The sequence below is a fragment of the Molossus molossus genome, unplaced genomic scaffold (assembly GCF_014108415.1).
Source record: "Molossus molossus isolate mMolMol1 unplaced genomic scaffold, mMolMol1.p scaffold_m16_p_3, whole genome shotgun sequence".
Lineage (NCBI taxonomy): Eukaryota > Metazoa > Chordata > Mammalia > Chiroptera > Molossidae > Molossus > Molossus molossus.
Genome location: NW_023425366.1, coordinates 105,408,674 through 105,426,375, shown reverse-complemented (window position 1 = coordinate 105,426,375; position 17,702 = coordinate 105,408,674). Strand labels below are relative to the sequence as shown.

General features: G+C 39.0%; 1 protein-coding gene across 3 annotated transcripts in view; it reads left to right on the top strand.

Annotated features, from left to right (window-relative positions):
• The window catches only part of NIPSNAP2 (nipsnap homolog 2), a 28,008-nt gene extending 11,694 nt beyond the window's left edge, over positions 1-16,314 (top strand). Inside the window, exons 4-10 of one of the 3 annotated variants that reach the window (XM_036280582.1) lie at positions 57-151; positions 469-539; positions 1,643-1,783; positions 3,091-3,122; positions 11,033-11,127; positions 13,592-13,675; positions 15,065-16,314. In XM_036280582.1, coding sequence (XP_036136475.1) covers positions 57-151; positions 469-539; positions 1,643-1,783; positions 3,091-3,122; positions 11,033-11,127; positions 13,592-13,675; positions 15,065-15,129 — 583 coding nt within the window. In that variant the 3' untranslated portion in view covers positions 15,130-16,314. The remainder of the gene's footprint in view (positions 1-56; positions 152-468; positions 540-1,642; positions 1,784-3,090; positions 3,123-11,032; positions 11,128-13,591; positions 13,676-15,064) is intronic. The other 2 variants (XM_036280584.1, XM_036280583.1) reach the window with 2 other exon arrangements.
• The last annotated feature ends 1,388 nt before the right edge of the window (positions 16,315-17,702 follow it).

Sequence of the window (17,702 nt, the reverse complement as noted above, 5' to 3'; positions counted from 1 at the left end):
CACCTGGTATAATTTTGTCGGTTGTTTAATTGGTGTTGCTATCTCTTCTCTTTAAGTCAAGAGGTGTTGCCAAAGATTCATGAAGATAAATATTACCCTTGTACTTTGGTGGGGACTTGGAACACGTGGTATGGCGAGCAGGATCAAGCTGGTAGGAAGCAGAAGTCTTTGGAATAAACACTTGTTTCTTAAGCCTTTAAATAATATTTAATTGAATGCTTGTTTTTAATCAAAGCTTTCAAAGTCTCAGTCTAGTTTCATGGTTAAAGTCATTTCTTCAGTAATTCATTGCAAAAACTTTTTTATTGTTTTAATGTTTGAATCTATTATTGTAACTTTATAGTGTAACTCATAGGCCAACACATGGCGCATTGTACTTTTGTACTGTGTTAAGCACATCTAGAATATTTGCAAGGTAAGAATATCATGAAACTCTAAGTGTATGCTATCTTTTAATATATCTTCCAGTCCACCTCTGGAGGTATGAAGGAGGCTATCCCGCGCTCACGGAGGTCATGAGCAAACTCAGACAAAGTCAGGTAATGATTTTGAAGAATGTTTACTTATTTACACTAATGATATAGTAGATGTTAGTACAGAATTAAATGACTCTTTTGTCATCAGTTTTTTACTATTAGTAACTGTTTTTGTAGTAAAAATTTTATTATTTGGACTCTTGATATATGCAAACATAAAGTAACCAGTTATACTACTATTAAAATAACAGTTCTTTTTTTTTTTTTAATCCTTACCTGACATTTTTCATTGATATTTAGAGAGAAAGGAAGGGAAAGAGAAAGAGAAACATTGATCAGTTTCCTCCCATACATGCCCCAGCCTGCAACCTAGGCATGTGCCCTAACCGGGAATCGAATTCATGACCTTTTGATATATGGGATGATATTCCTACTAACTGAACCACACTGGCCAGGGCTAAAGTAACAGTTCTTATTGTCAAAGTCAGTTGTACTTATGGTACTTGGAAACCAATAAGTCAGCATTCTAGACAGTCAGCCCCTGGGTTAACTAACATTTACCTGCTTTAGGAACTTCCAACCACATATTCTTTACCTCGGACTCAGTTTGCTCTCCTCCCCTCCCTTCACTAATATGTACATGTCAGTGGAGAGAATTTTAACAGCCATACGTTATTAGGAAAGAAAACCTTTTGTATAGCTTCCCAGTCTAACTATAATGGCCTCTGGATGCTTTGATTTTTTGGGGGGGTTTGTTTATGTTTTTTTCAATTTTTATGAGTTTATCTGAGCCAAACTGATGACATGCCAGGAAGGAAGATCTCAAATGTTCCCAATTCTTTCATGGTTTGTAGTCTTCATGTTACCTCTGTTATTATGCTGTCCCACACTGTTAGGAGAATCAAAAAAGTGGGAAATTACATTTGTTTATATTGTCATTTAAATAATTAGGATGGCCATGTAGCTTGTCATCTAAACCTGGACACTTGGGCATGAAAGGGAATGCTAATAGTCATTATGCCGGTTTGATAAGATGTACACTGGGACTATCTCAGGGCAACTGGGACCCTCTTTATAATAGTATTATAGAAGGAACATAAATGTTACTAAAGTGGGCTTATGTATAAATATCAGAAGATTTCATGAGCACATTTTTTCACTCAAAGGAATTTTTTGAATTCCGGAAGGCAAGAAGCAACATGCTTCTCTCTAGGAAGAATCAGCTGCTATTAGAATTCAGTTTCTGGAATGAGCCTGTTCCACGGTCAGGACCTAATATATATGAGCTCAGATCTTACCAACTTCGAGTAAGTACTGAAATATGAGTGAACTGTTTTCTCGTTTTTCTGCAGAGAAGCATGAGTACCCCTTAATGCCGACAAAAAAAGTTGAGTGTGCATTCTGTGATGTGTTTGGCATTAAATTTTGATTGGCTTGTTTTCTCCCCTGTCCAGTCCTTCTCTTATTTTCTTTCTTTGTTTTTTGTTTTTTTTTATCTTCTTAATTTCTCACTTTCTCTTCTGCTAAGCTCTTTCTTTTATAATCTTGCATAGTATTTATTATTTGACATCATGTAGCATTTCTATTCTTAAGAGGAAAGACTTAAAATGCAGAACTAGGTACAATATATAGCATGTAATGTAACTGAACTAGAGCAACCAATAAACATGTGACTGTTGAATAAACTGTACAGCACTGTAAGGTTAAAAGGGAATTAAATAATACTTTGGAAGACTTTCTAGATGTTTGCCCACTAAGTGACTACTAGCAAGAAAGCCCAGATAGCAACATTATTCAAAGGTATACATACCATTAGATCTCTGTGATCTAATACCATAATACTGGAAAAATAAAGTGATGTCCTTATTAAGTTTACTTAGTTTGAATTTTTTATTTATTTTTTATTTATTTATTTATTTTTTTATCTTCACCCGAGGACATTTTTCCATTTTTTGTTCAGATAGAGTGGGGAGGGAGGGAGGGAAGAAGAGAGGGAGAGAGAGAGAGAGAGAGAGAAAGAGAGAGAGAAAGAGAAACATCCACGTGAAAGGGACACATCGAGTGGTTGCCACCCGTAAGTCCCAACCAGGGCCGGGGACAAACTGCAACCAAGGTGCGTGCCCTCAGCGGAAACCGAACCCGGGTCTCTCTGGACCACAGGCCAACGCTCTACCGCTGAGCCAAACTGGCCAGGGCAAGTTTGAATTTTTTAAATTTCACAATAAAGTCTGAATGGGTAATAACAGTTTAATAGTTAAATACATCTGGAGGATGGGCCTAGCCTTGGAAGTGAGAACCATAACTGGATGACTTACGATGGGGCAAAAATAGGGTTACAGTTGTGAGTACATGAAACAGAATTTATTCTTAATTATTATATTATTTTCCATATGAGCAACTGTAAACCTACTTTTGCCCCACCTTGTATGTTGTCTTATATAAAGCCGTAGACTATTATTTCCACTAGGGATAAGTGTGAACATAGTGAAAATTTGTTACATCTCACATTATTAAAAGTTAATTTTTAAGTTAGTTTTTTCATTTGTTATATTTCACTTCTATTCCATATTTTTTTACAAAAGAACTAACAAACCAAAATCCAAATCTCTTTCAGCCAGGAACTATGATTGAATGGGGCAATTACTGGTGAGTATATTACCAGATGGTGAGTTTGTATAAGTCTTATTAATAGATTATATTAGGCCATCATGTTAATTCTAGGAATAAATTCTGAGGAAATACTGTGATTTGATACTAGACTGTTGTGTTGTTTGACATTTTTATTATGAAATTTTAAAAATATGCACAAAACTAGAGAGAATAATACCATGGATTCCCCCCTTCCATACCCATTACTGAGCCTCTGTAATTATCAACACATGGCCAATCTTGCTTAGGCCTAACTTCCCCAACCCAGATTATTGGGAATTAAATCCTAGACAACATAACCATTTTGTCCGTAAATATTTTAGCATATCTGTCTTGAGAGAGAGGACGCTTAAGAAAAACAACAATGTTGCATGAGTTTATTTTATATTCTTCTTTGAACATTATATTTTTTGAAATGTTGCTTTTTTCACATAAAGCACCAAAATGATAGGGTTGCTACTTTTTTTTCTTAGTTTAAGTAGCACAATACCAGTTTTTTACCCCAAACTGATCTATAGATTCAACACAGTCTCCAACAAAGTTCCAGCAGGCTTTGGAAATGCAAAGGACCCAACATAGGTAAAACCTTGGAAAAGAAGCACAAAGTTGGAGGACTCAGACTTCTCAATTTCAAAACTGACTGTGGAGCTAGAGAAATCAGAGACACTATGTTACTGACATAAGGAAGGACAGGTACGTGCAGATCAATGGCATATAATTGAAAGTCTAGAAATAAACTTCAGAGGATTAGTTTTCAATAAGGATGTACCAAGACAGTTCAATGGGGACAAATAGTCTTTTCAATAAAGGATGCTAATACAATTGGATATCTTTGCAAAAAGATAAATTTAGGCTCCTACCTTACTTTATATACAAAAATTAATCAAAAATGAATTGTAGCCCTGAACAGTTAGGCTCAGCGGTTAGAGTGTTGGCCCATGGACTGAAGGGTCATGGGTTCCATTTCAGTCAAGAGTACGTACCTGGGTTTCAGGTTCGATCCCCGGCCCCAGTCAGGATCATATAGGGGGCGACTAATCGAAGTGTGTCTCTCACATTAATGTTTCTCTCTCCCTCTCCCTCCTGCCCTCCCACCTTCCCTCCCTTCTTTCCTCTCTTTCTTTTCCTCCCTGCCTCCTCTCTTCCTCCCTTCCATTCTCTAAAAATCAATGGAAAAATATCCTTGGGTGAGGATTAACAAAAAAATAAATGAATTGTAGACTAACTGTAAGAACTAAATATAAAACTTTTAGAAGAAACCATAGGCTTAAGCAAAGAGTTCTTAGATATAATATCAGAATCAGAATCCACAAAAGAAAAAATTGATAAAAAACAAGTCATCAAAATTAAAAACTTTTGTAATTAAAAGGACATAATTTTAACAATTAAAAGACAAGTCACAGACTGGGAGAAAATTTTGCAAATCATATATCTCATAAAGGACTTATATCCAGAATATATAAAGAAATCTTTCAATTCAATAATAAGACAACTCAGTAAAAAAATGGGCAAAGAATTTGAATAGGTACTTCTCCAAAGATATAAACAAATAGCCAAAAAAGTATAGGATAAGATGCTCAGCATTACTAATCACAAGAGAAATGCAAATTAAAACCATGATGACATATTATCTTATACTCTTTAGGACGACTATTAAACAGAAAATAGCAAGTATTGGCAAAGATCCAGAGAATTGGAAACCTTGTACATTGTTGGTAGGAATGTAAAATGATGCAGCCATTACGGAAGACAGTACAGAAGTTCCTCAGACATTAAAAATAGAATTATCATATGCTCCAGCAATCCCACTACTGAGTATATATTCAAAAGAATTCAAAGTAGCATCTCAAAAATATATTTGCACCCATGTTCATTATAGCATTATTCACAGTAGCCAAGAGGTAGAAACAACCCAGATATCCATCAACAGATGAATGGATAAAGAAAATGTGGTATATACATATAATGGAGTATTATGCAGCCTTTAAAAATAAAATCCTGCTACCTTCTATAATATAGATGAACCCTGAGGACATTATGCTAAGTAAATAAGCCAGTTACAAAGGACAAATAGTGTATGATTTCACTAACATACAGTATCTAAAGTACTCAAAAATCACAGAAACAAATAATGAAAATGTGTTTGCCAGGGGCTGGGTGGAAGGGAGTTGGTGTTTAATGCATATTAACTTTTAGTTTTGCAAGGTTCTGGAGATTGGTTGCACAAGAATGGAAATATATTTGGAACTACTGAATTGTACAGTTGAAAACAGTTGAGGTAGCCCTGGCCAGTTTGTTCAGTGGTTAGAGCATCGGCCTGTGGACCAGAGAGGCTCTGGTTCGGTTCCCGCTAAGGGCACATATCTCGGTTACAGTTTGTCTCCGGCCCCGGTTGGGGTTGTGTGAGTGGCAACCACTCGATGAGTCTCTCTCACATTGATGTTTCTCGCTCTTTCTCCCTCCCACTTTCCCACTGTATCTGAAGATAAAAAAAAAAAAATGTCCTCCGGTGAAGATTAAAAAAAAAAAAACATTTGAGGTAAATTTAATGTTATGTGTTTTTTACCATAATAAAAGTAAATAAACCATAAAAAATTTTTAAAAGATTTTAAATGGGCAAAGGATTTAAATAAACATTTCACCAAAGGAAATATATAAATGCCTAATATGCACATGTTATTGGAGATGCAGAGTAAAACTTCACACCCACTAGGATGGCTATAACTAAAAAGACAGGTAATAACGTTACCATAGGACCCAGGTCATGACTATGTACTCCTAGGTATACATCTAAGAAAATCAAGCATACATTTATACAAACTTTTTTTTTCCTTAATCCTCACCCAAGGACATTTTTGCATTTATCTTCAGATAGAGCAGGAGGGAGAGAGAGAAAAACACCGACGTGAGAGAGACACATCAAGTGGTTGCCACCTACACAACCCCCACCAGGGCCAGGGTCAAACTGCAACCCAGGTACGTGCCCTTAGCAGGAACCGAACCCGGGACCCTGGTCCGCGGGCCGATGCTCTAACCGCTGAGCCAAACCAGCCAGGGCCATCCATACAAACTTATACACAGTGATCATAGATAGCATTTTTTATAATAGCCATAGAGTGGAAACAAGCTAAATGCTCATCAGCAAATGAATGAAGAAATAATGGTATATCCATATAATGGAATACTATTCAGCAATAAAAATGAATGAACCGATACATTCTACAAACGTAGGTGAACTTCAAAAACATGCTATATGAAAAGTCCAATACTAAGGAGTAAATAATCTGTGATTCCATTTGGATGAAATGTCCAAAAAAGGTATATTTATAGATACAGAAAGATTAGTGGTTGCCTAGCACTACAGGTGGAGACAGGAAGTGACTGCAGATGAGTACAATTGGGTTGTGGCAATGATTGCACAAGCCTGTACATTTACTTAAGAAGCATAGAATTATACACTTATGTGAATTTTATGGTATGTAAATGATAACTTGATAAAGCTACTAATGATGTATCTCACTAAAGAAAATTTATACACAAATCCAAGGATAACTCAAAGTGAGGAAACTGATTAACACATACAATCCAGGCTGGAATTAGGTGCCCAACACACATGCTCTGGCCTCTGCACCCCCAGCACATTGCTTCCATGCCTTGGTTAGAGCATTTATCATACCCCGGCAGTGTCCATATCAGCAGCTGTCTACAAGGCCTGGCACATCCTGGGTGGTCAGTAAGTGTTGAATGGATGGCAGAAACTAGTGGTCACATAAGAAAAGAAAAGTCAGTTGCAGTTGCCAAATTGTAAACAAACTATATGCCTGAGTGGAAAGATTGCAGTATATTCATGCAGTGGAATTTTATACTGTGGTTAAAGTACACTTGATCTGTACCTGTTAGCGTTGATCTGGAAAACATCGCCTTGAGGAAGAGTTGAAGAAGTATATGTACAACATCATGTCTTTTATTTAAACTTTAAGAAGATACAACAAAAGAGTTATATAAATAAGATATTTAACAAGTTATATAAAAAGATATAACTGTTGTTCATAGATACATACGTATGAAATAGAAATATGAAACCATGTACAAGAAGACTCGTATTCAAAAGAGAGTCTGTTTCCAAAGAGTAGTAACTGATGGGGAGGAAAGAAGAGGATGGAGGTGAGAAGGAATGAAAGGAACCTGCTGTGTTCATTTCTTTTTGAGAAGATCTGAAGCAAATACAATAAAATGTAAATGACTAAATCTAGATGAATGGTAAAAATATCATTAAAAGGAAAACAATTTAAAAATCATCTTAGTTCACATTCAGAGGCATTTGATAAGATTTGACATGTTTTATTAGAGACACTATAATTTTTTAAGAAAAACACTAAAATTAGGAATAGGGAACATTTTATTTAAATCAGGTTGGCACAGACTCTTCTGTAAAGGTCCAGGTTGTGTGTATTACAGGTTTTGCGGACCACGCTGTGTTGGTCATAGCTACTTAACTCTGCTCATGTACTGCGAAAGCAGCCGTGGCCAGTTTGAAAATGATAAGTGTGATTGTGTTCCAACAAAACTTTATGGATGCTGAAATTTGAATTTCATACTTTTCATGTGTCACGAAATGATTTTTTTTATCTAATTTTTTTTTTCAAGCACTTAAAAATGTCAAAACCATTCCTAGCCCCTGGGCCATAAAAATGAGCTGCAGAGGGTGAGAGGTAGCCCAAGATCTGTGGTCTGCTGGCCCTGATTTAAATGATAAGACTACCCATCTCTCCATTTTAACAGCTACATTAAACTTAATGGGCCCTGGCCAGTTTGGCTCAGCGTTTGAGCTTCGGCCTGCGGACCAAAGAGTCCCGGGTTTAGTTCCTGCTAGGGGCATGTACCACAAAAAAATAAATAAGTAAAATAAACTTAATGGTGAAACGCAAAAGCATGCTCTTTACCATTACAGCAAAATACTACCAACTTTCACCATTATAATTTTATGTTGTTTTTTGAAATCCTGACTATTGTAATAAGAGAAAACGACAAACCAAAGATATAATAATATAAAACCTCAATAATTATGAGGGATACAAGAATAGATTATTGGCCATTTGTCAACTATAGACCCTTGGTTAATATTTATCTTTAAAGGAGAGCCTGTGACTTTTACTTACTTTCAACTTATCTATGCTCTCCTTTTCTCTGTTACAGAATTGCTAGCATTGGACTAAAGAATTTTTAAGATCTCTTCTAATTTTTAAGATCTCCAAAAAAATGGTTCTGTGATCTTTATTTCTAATGAATCTTTTCTTCTTAGGTCATCAAAAGTTAGAGAATGCCAGCTGGAATTTCTTTTAATTTGAAAACTAAGAAATAGATATTTGATTATATATATGAGGGAAAAAAATATTTTCCTCCTACCCTTTTAAGTTCTGGCTGGACTAATAATCAGATTAGCATAAGAGATGAATAGAGTCTGGCTGGTGTGGCTCAGTGGTTGAGCGCCGACCCACGCACCAAGAGGTCACCAGTTCGATTCCTGGTCAGGGCACATGCCCAGGTTGTGGGCCCATTCCCCAGTGGGGGGCATGCAGGAGGCACCAATCAGTGTTCTTTTTCATCGATGTTTCTCTCTCTCCCTCTCCCTTCTTCTTTTTCTAAAATAAATTTCAAAAAGATTAATAGAAAATAATAACCAAATGTATTATGTATATGTATATGAGGGTTCCATAAGAATATGAGACCCTAGGACAGATCTGGCAGGTAAGGCTCCTTGAGCCAAGGAAAAGGGGGCAGTTGTGGTTTGGGATTTCAAAGGACAGGAAGGCAATTCACATGGAGATGAAAAAGCAAACATTTGGTTAAAATAAAAAGTGCTTGCTGGGCCATCTTTATGGGATACAAAGAGGACTTTGATCAAACAGGCCTTGCTAAGTCCCTCCCTGTCTGTTGCACTTAGTTCACATTACCCTATTGTTATCTCTGATAATAGCTCCCTTCCTGTAGCAGGTCCTCTAAATTCTTTTAGGCAGTTAGGGGAAAGGTTAGAGGTTTTTCCTGAGTCTTTGGTTTCTTAAAAATAACCTGCTTAAAATAATGTCCCAAAAGGCATATTTTGGGGTGTCAAACTCTGCTTTGCCTCATTAACAACTATTATAGGCACCATTTTATTAAGAGGGGAAGGGGGCTTGTATATGTAATTTAGTTATTCACAGAGTAGGATTGTTCTATTTTTTTTGTATGTTACAAATTGAAACTTGCCCACCATGGAATCCACAAGGAAGTACTGAGGTTATTCTTCAGTTATTTTAAAAATTACTTAAAAAGTCAGTTCAGCGTTCAATTTATATTTTGGCACATAGGTAACTATTTCAGATGGTGGTCTCCTCTTCAGTACATGCTTCTGATTATTACCAGGCTAAGGCAAGTATGTCTTCTTTGCCCACTGTAACTGAATTGGAAAAATTCAGAATGAAATGAATAATCCTGAATATTTATTATCAATGAAAGAGTATTTTTCCTTCCGAATTAGAATGCACGTTAATGTGATTTGCTTAATCTCAATAATTTACCAATCAAATTTGTAATTTTTGTGAAGATATTGATCAGTTCATTCTAAATGCAAAAGGTAAAGAATGTAATATCATTTGCGAGTAATAGCAATAGATCCCTCCTTCACCTGAAAGGAACCTGAATGCTTGGGTCACTCTCGTGAAGTCGAGCACGTGGTGGATGAGCCTAGGATTATGAAGTGATCTTCAGAAGACTGGCTTCCTTACTTCCACCACAGGTTGCCCTTGCTCTAATCCCAGAGCCCCCGACCCCTTTGGAGATGTTCTAATTCAGCTGCTCTGAAATTTGCCTCCAGGAAAAGAATGCACCAATCAAGGCAACTCAGAATCTTGTCCCTAGAGAGTTATGTCTCTCACTGTACGTGTTAGTAGATGGGTATGCTTGTTCATGTGCCTCCGGCTCTTCAAAATGAATCAGAATGAATCCATCTTCCCAGGTCCTGCCTACTCTGGAACCGTGGTGTGACTGAGACTTCAGCCAAAGCCTGGGCAGTGCTGATAGAGAGTTTTTCAACTTTGATTCTAGAAAACTGCTTTTGAAAATACAAACATTTAAAAAATAACTTTAGGATTTCAAAGCAGCACTAAATTTAAAAATAAAATACCTGGAACAAATATGAAAATACGAAAGAAGGTGTTTGAAGAGCTGATAGCTTTTGCAACAGGAAATCCTAAGGAGTTTAAGACAAATGCCAATTTAATCAGTTTCATGTTATACACACAGACACAACATAAGTACACACTTTTCTTCACACATAGTATGCATTGAAGGCCATTTGGTACTCGTTTTCCTAATGGTTATTTCTGGTAAGAAGAAAAACCAAGAGGTGTCTTCTGTTTCGATCGTGATGCTATATTGCCAAGAAGCTCCACTCATGGTCCTGTGTGCTTCCCGAGAGGTTGCAGCTCCCCTTTACAGTTCAAGGAGCTCAGTCTCCAGCTGCTCTGAAGGTGTGCTTCCTTCATCTCAAACCCCATTCCTGCAAGGTGGTCGGTCCCTGTCTCCTGACATCTCGGGTGTTTTCATATCCGTTTCCCTCACTTTCAGCGAGTCCTTGGAGAAGCAATGCTTAAGTTCACTGGCCCTATCCTTTGCCAACTTTCTTGATTTTATGTGAGAGTCAGCAATGCAACCACATATTTAATAGTCATTAATTATTGTCCACTCACAAAAATGACTAGTATAGAAAGGTACATTTACATTTTGTGTACATTAAAATAACTTGTTTACATCTGATAATTGAAAAGCAATTAGTCTTATTCTGCAAAACTTGCTCAGAGTGGGGAGGGAATTGACATTCTTTTGAACATCCCTAACTCAGTATCTGAACATTGTTGTTTTTCTTGCAGGGCTCGTGCAATTCGCTTCAGACAGGACGGTGATGAAGCTGTCGGAGGATTCTTCTCTCAGATTGGGCAGTTGTATATGGTGCATCATCTTTGGGGTATTTATTGTCTTTTTCCTCATTTTTTGTTACTGGGATTTCACAGTTTATTACTAAATAATTTGTACTAGGCAGTATAGCTAGTAATCTTAAACACTGTAGCAAATCCAGATGTCACAGATGGAAGGTAAGTTCTGGGATGTCTAGAATAAGAGGCAGCAGCAAAAGTGTCCGGAGACTGTTGGTAAACTGATTGTCCAAGAGGGGATGATGGTGAAAGGAAGTAGAGCAGTGAAGTCAGCAACCGTGGGAGAAGCAAGATGATAAAGCTGCTGCGTGCCTGTCACCGAGCGGCCCTACCATCCTTTCTGGGCCCTTCGCGTTGCCCCTCGGAGATAGTTCTGCCTTTTACCGGAAGACGGCTCCCTGCCCGCGAACTCGCAGCCTGCTGAGGTCTTGTTCTGTGGTCCTAGAGGCCCTTCTCTGGCCTTTTCCGTCTTTGGTGTCTTTCAGGCCTGACTCAGATGTCCCCCCTCCCCCCACCAAGTGCATGTCACTCTCCTGAGCCACAGTAGTCACAGCTGTGGCTGTCTGTCTCCCTGCTAGAATAGGAACTGGGTCTCAGTAATAGCTTGGTATAAATACTGCTAGAACATTCTGGGCACATTTGTAAATGGTTATTAAAGTTTAAAAAAATGAAAAGCATAACTTATTTCCAGACCATATCAATTAACTAAGGTGTTAGTTTGACCTGTTTGATCCCACCGCAACCTGTTGCCTGCTGTGTTAGTATGTCTGGCTTCCAAAGATATGGTGACCTTTATCTAATGAGGGATAAAGCAAATGTGAATGACTGCCAGGAGGCAGCGTGTGGTCTGTAACACAGGGTACTCCTCACACTGCAAAGGATACAAAGTTACCTGTGTGTGGCGAAAATTAATAAAAGGTAGACTTCAGGCCCTGGCTGGTTTGGCTCAGCGGTTTGAGCTTCAGCCCACGGACTGGAGAGTCCTGGGTTTGGTTCCCACTAAGGGCATGTGCCTCAGTTGCAGTTTGTCCCCACCCGGTTGGGGTCATGTCGGTGGCAATCACTCAATGTGTCTCTCTCACGTCAATGTTTCTCTCTCTCCCACTTCCTTTTCTTTCTCCCATTCTATCTGAATATAAATGGGGGAAAAAAGTGTCCTCTGGTGAGGATAAAAAAAAAGGTAGACTTCAGGATCTAGATGGGGTTGACAGGTAAAGGTGGGAAGGAAAGGCTAGAACAGTGATGGAGACATGGGAAATTATAAAAAGTGCTCAGAAAACTACAAATAGTTCAGACTGGCTGAATGGCAGAATACCTGCCAGGGACCTAAGTCTGAATGGGAAAGTTGGTTCCTGGAAACCCCCACCCCACCCCCATAAACCTTCAAGGTTTGGGGAGGACACCCCACCCCACCAATTACTGCTTGGACCAGGTGCTCGGCTCAGTCGCACACGCAGGGTTTCCCTGGCATTTAAGAGATTGAAAGCCCTGTACCAAATGACAGATGCCGCAAGTAGCCCGCAGCTCCACGACCGCCAGGGGAGCCTTGTCCTGGGGTGTTTCGCTAGCTGAGATTTGACCTCGTAGGTGTCAGTTTTCAAATATAGTAGGTATGGAAACATCATTAAGAAATGTGATTTGTGTCCCTGCCTCTTAAGATTCTACTAAATCTAATTTAACTTTTATAGATTTGGGGTAGGGGTGAAGTAGTTTTTATTTTTTAAATAGCGTATGGTCTGTTCAGAGGATATAAACCAAAAAGTCAGACCTCTTCCCCTCCCTCCCTTTCCTGTGAGCCTGGAGAGGCCTTGCGAGTGGCTGCTGCACGCCTCCTGGACATGCTCCACGTGCGAGCAGGCCGGGCGGACTGACGGGCCAGGGTCACCATGTGCTCCGGCTCCCAGCGGGGGTGCAGCCGAGCACAAACTCCGTTCACATCAGTGCCTGCGGCATGTCTGCGTGGGGCTCCCAGGTGAAGGAGTCTGGAACTGCACACGGGCAGGCTCGAGGGTGTGCATGGCAAAGCCCTGGCCGGCTTTAGTGAGCACAGGGCAGAGCCCGTATCTCTGCCCTGTGGGGAAGACTCGAGACTTCACAGAGCAACAGCAAGGGGAGAAGTCAACCAAGACCCTCCTCCACGCAGACAGGCAGCAGCCAGGAACAGCTGGCACTTCAGCATCGGAGAGTGGCCCACTGCAGCACCTGCGTCTGAGGCCGTGCTCTTCTCCACTCTCCTTTGTTGGCCCCAGTCTGTGTCCAGGTGTTCCCTCCCCACTTCCTGCTTTATACAGAAATGTATTGAGATATGCAGAGATGAATTTCAGTGGCCCGCCTTTAAAACTTAACCCTTACTTTTCCCCAAGTCTATACTAAATTTCCAAAGTAGTCTCTGAGAAAACTAGATGGGCAGCTGACTCCATACTTAATGGTGTAGCAGTGGGGTGCAGGGCATTATGTTCCATTTACGTCTTGTTTCTTCTGTGTGGTCATTTTCAGCTTACAAGGATCTCCAGACAAGGGAAGACATACGGAATGCAGCGTGGCATAAACATGGCTGGGAAGAATTGGTATATTATACAGGTAATATTCTAACGGCACAACATACTCTATTCTTCTCATCTTAATTGTTCTATGATCTTTCACCTTGAAGCTGTGTATATTTTAAAAATAGTATGTTCCTCTAGATGGTGAATTACAAGGTTGGGAGGGGAGAGTCAAATTTTTCTTTAATAGTTATATGACTTTTTTTCAACGAAGAATATTCATTCTTTCACCTATGTGGTTGGTACAGTTTTCAGACCCTTGTATATTGTAAATTTTACATCATTACTTTTTTTGCACATTTCTACATTCTCTGAAAATTTACACTTTTTCTAAGCTTTCCCTTTCTCATCAGAACTGTTCTCTCACAAAAACATTGCAATTTAATACATCAATTAAAAAGTAATTTTGAAAATTAATTTGATATTTAGACTTTCCATACATATGTATGCTTGCATAAATACATGCATATCTATACGTGCATGTATACCCTTATATGTGTATACTATGAAATCATGGCTGCTTGATTTTTATAAGAAAAACAATAGAGCTGAATACAACCCAGCAATACCAATACAGGTAATAAGTACCGACCATGTTGCATGTCAAGTACATTTAAGTCCATGTACTAACAAGAAAGTCAAAGAGTAATTTGTTCTAGAACATAAGTATTTTAGTTTTTAAAAAAGTCATATAATTGTATGTACCTTTGCTGCTTATTCTTACTCTTTCATCAGTTTTCAGAGGCGTGTTTTACTCTGCAGTGAGTTTTACAAGTACATTGTGGGAATATAGTCAAATGAAATTTTACTTGGTTTTATATAAATTTATTTTAGTTCAAAGAACCTTTCGAGAAAGCACAATTTTTCTCATAATACAGATTTTCCTAACTTCCTATAAATGAAACACATATCCAGACAGAATCAGTTATAATTTTAATAACTTCTTATAGGGCCCTGGCCGGTTTGGCTCAGCGGTTAGAGCGTCGGCCTGCGGTCCAGAGAGACCCGGGTTCGGTTCCCGCTAAGGGCATGTACCTCGGTTGTAGTTTGTCCCTGGCCCTGGTTGGGTCGTGCGGGTGGCAACCACTCGATGTGTCCCTTTCACATTGATGTTTCTTTCTCTCTCTCTCTCTCTCTTGCTCCCCACTCTATCTGAATAAAAAAAAATGAAAAAATGTACTCAGGTGAGGATAAAAAAAAAAAATTTTTTTGAAAAAAAAAAAAAAAACTTCTTATAGGATGCTAGCTGATCTGTCATTATCTTGTATATTTCTGACCCTGGGTCAGTGCTATGTTTTCCAATATTCTGTTCTGTGATTTCAAGCAGCATAATCGCTGAACATTCTCAACAACCTGTTTGTTGATGTCTGTTTGCCATTATCTGTTCGGAAAAGAACAATCACAGTAATCCTGGTCCTGTTTTCAGTTCCGCTTATTCAGGAAATGGAATCCAGAATCATGATCCCCCTGAAGACCTCACCCCTCCAGTAACGCTGCAGAACTTAGATGTGCCTACATAAATTTATGGGGAAGTATTTGTCACAAATTAATCTTAATTGTATATCAAATGAAAAACACTGAAATGTAAACTGCTGTATATAGCTTATGAGAGACCCTTTTTCTTTAAAATTGACATAATTCTAAGAAAGGAAACTATTACAATGTGGTTGTAACAGCACTCTGTGGTCCTCTTTCAAATATCCCTGGGTTTGTTGAATTTACCTTATAACATGGTACCACTCCTCCCAGCCTCCAGGAAAAGAGACCCAAATTTCTATTAGAATCATCTCTAAATGAGAATCTAACCATAAGACCTGGCCAGTTTGGTTCAGTGGTTAGAGCGTTGGCCTGTGGACCAGAGAGTCCCGGGCTCGGTTCCCGCTAGGGGCACGTACCAAAAAAAAATCTAACCATGAAGAAAAGCTAGTCATGCCTCTAAACAAAGCAAATCTGTCTACCAATTACAGATTTTAGACAAATTTCTTGTATCAGGAAGAAATACAAATTTTGTCGTTTCTCTGGCAGTTTTTTTGAGTCTCAGACTAGGAACAAATGATGAGTAAACCCAGTACCTGAGTATGTTTTAACTCACTCTCACTTTCAATCAGTTGGCATAGTAAAGGTGTCATTCCTAAGCTGGCAGTGGCTGCCAAGGCACATTGCTCTAGTTCAGTCCTCACACAGCGGGTCGTGATATCTCTACATGAGAGGCAAAGATGGCTTGAACCTGTATCATATGTGATTTTGAAATGAACAACTTGAATAGCACTAATTTTTATTTGTAATATTTTTCTATAACAAAACGAGAAGCACTAGAGAAAGAGGTTTTGTTTTGTAAGTCATTCATGACCTCAGACATTCTGTGTTAATAGTCTAGTAAGCTCACAGTAGATACTTCCACGATCATGCATGAGGAGTGGTGGGTGTTGAGATTTACATCGGCATAAATTTGCATACGTGTCTAGCTCTGTTTGATTTAGTTTTTTAATATAGTGTGCCAATTTTGTGAATGTAATCATGTAAAAGTCCTCTTGAAATGAAATTATGTCTGACCCTCAGATAATTTATGTATAAAATTAAGTGTGAATAAATCTCATCAAATTTCAAACTTTTACATGTGAATGATTTTCTCCAAGAACATATAAAAGTCAATAAAATTCTCTGACTTTTCACATATTACGTTTGCGATCTTTTTTATGAACTTGTGCTGAGAATGACCCTGTTGTTCTTGAAAAATACTGTAGCTTGTCCCAGTTCAGTGAGCATATGTGAGTCTGTAAAGTAAAATACTAAGTGAGCTTGTCAGCACCTCCCTGTGGTCACTTGGTAGGGTGCTTTGGGAACAGGCATGTGTGTACCCATGCTAGTGTTGTGGCGTTTGGGGATTGGGGCTGCCGGCAGAAGAACAGGCTCTTTGAAGTGCAGGCTCTGCTCATTGATGAAGTACGTACCCTCTTTGGTGTTGAGTTCCTTCATCTGTAAATTGGGGAGGTTGAACACCATGACATTTAAGATTATCTTCGACTCAGAATTTCTGTAACTGGTTCTTGGTGCCAAGGGAAGCAGTAGATGAGGAGGAACCAGGAAAGGAGAAACCACCAGGAAAATAGGAAGAGAGTCAAGAAAGGGGTCTCCCAGCCGGTGTGGCTCAGTGGATTGAGCACCGTCCCATGGACTAAGAGGTCCCGGTTTGATTCTCGGTCAGGGCACATGCCCGGGCTGTGGGCTCAATCTGCAGTAGGAGGCAATGTTTCTCTCTCCCTTTCTCTCTCTCTGAAATATCAATAAAAACATATTTTTAAAAAAAGAAGCAGTGAAACAACACAGAAGGCTAAATTGAAAAACTGCTCCCCCCGCCCCCAAAAAAGAAAGTGAGATGGTATGAAAGCCAAGTTTGAAAGTCCATCAAACATGAGATCACTTGTGTCAAATGCTGCTGCGAGAGGGTCAGATGAAGTCTGAAAACTGATCATTAATTTAGCAACATGCTGACTTTTGACAAGAACATTCTGTTAAGCTAATTTATCAAAGTATCACTTTCTTTTAGCGTTTCCTGCCCACTTTGTGAAATCCTTTTATTAAACCCCCAGAGTAGAATAAATTGCATTTTTTTGTCCCACTCTTAATTTTCACTGGCAATGTTCAACACTTCCAATCTCGTTTTCCATTCATTAAGGAATAAGTCTGGTGAATATTACTTATATAAGCCAATTAATCTTTTTTTTATCCTCACCCGAGGACATTTTTTTTTTTCCATTTTTTGTTCAGGTAGAGTGGGAGGGAGAGAGAGAGAGAGAGAGAGAGACATCGACGTGAAGGGACACATTGAGTGGCTGCCACCATACGACCCAACCAGGGCCGGGGACAAACTGCAACCGAGGTACGTGCCCTTAGCGGGAACCAAACCCGGGTCTCTCTGGACCGCAGGCTGACACTCTAACCACTGAGCAAGACCGGCCAGGGCCAATTCATCTTTTTAAAATATGTTTTTATTAATTTTTTAACGAGAGACGAAGGGAGAAAGAGAAACATCCATCGGCTCCTGCATGCTCCGTACTGGGGAT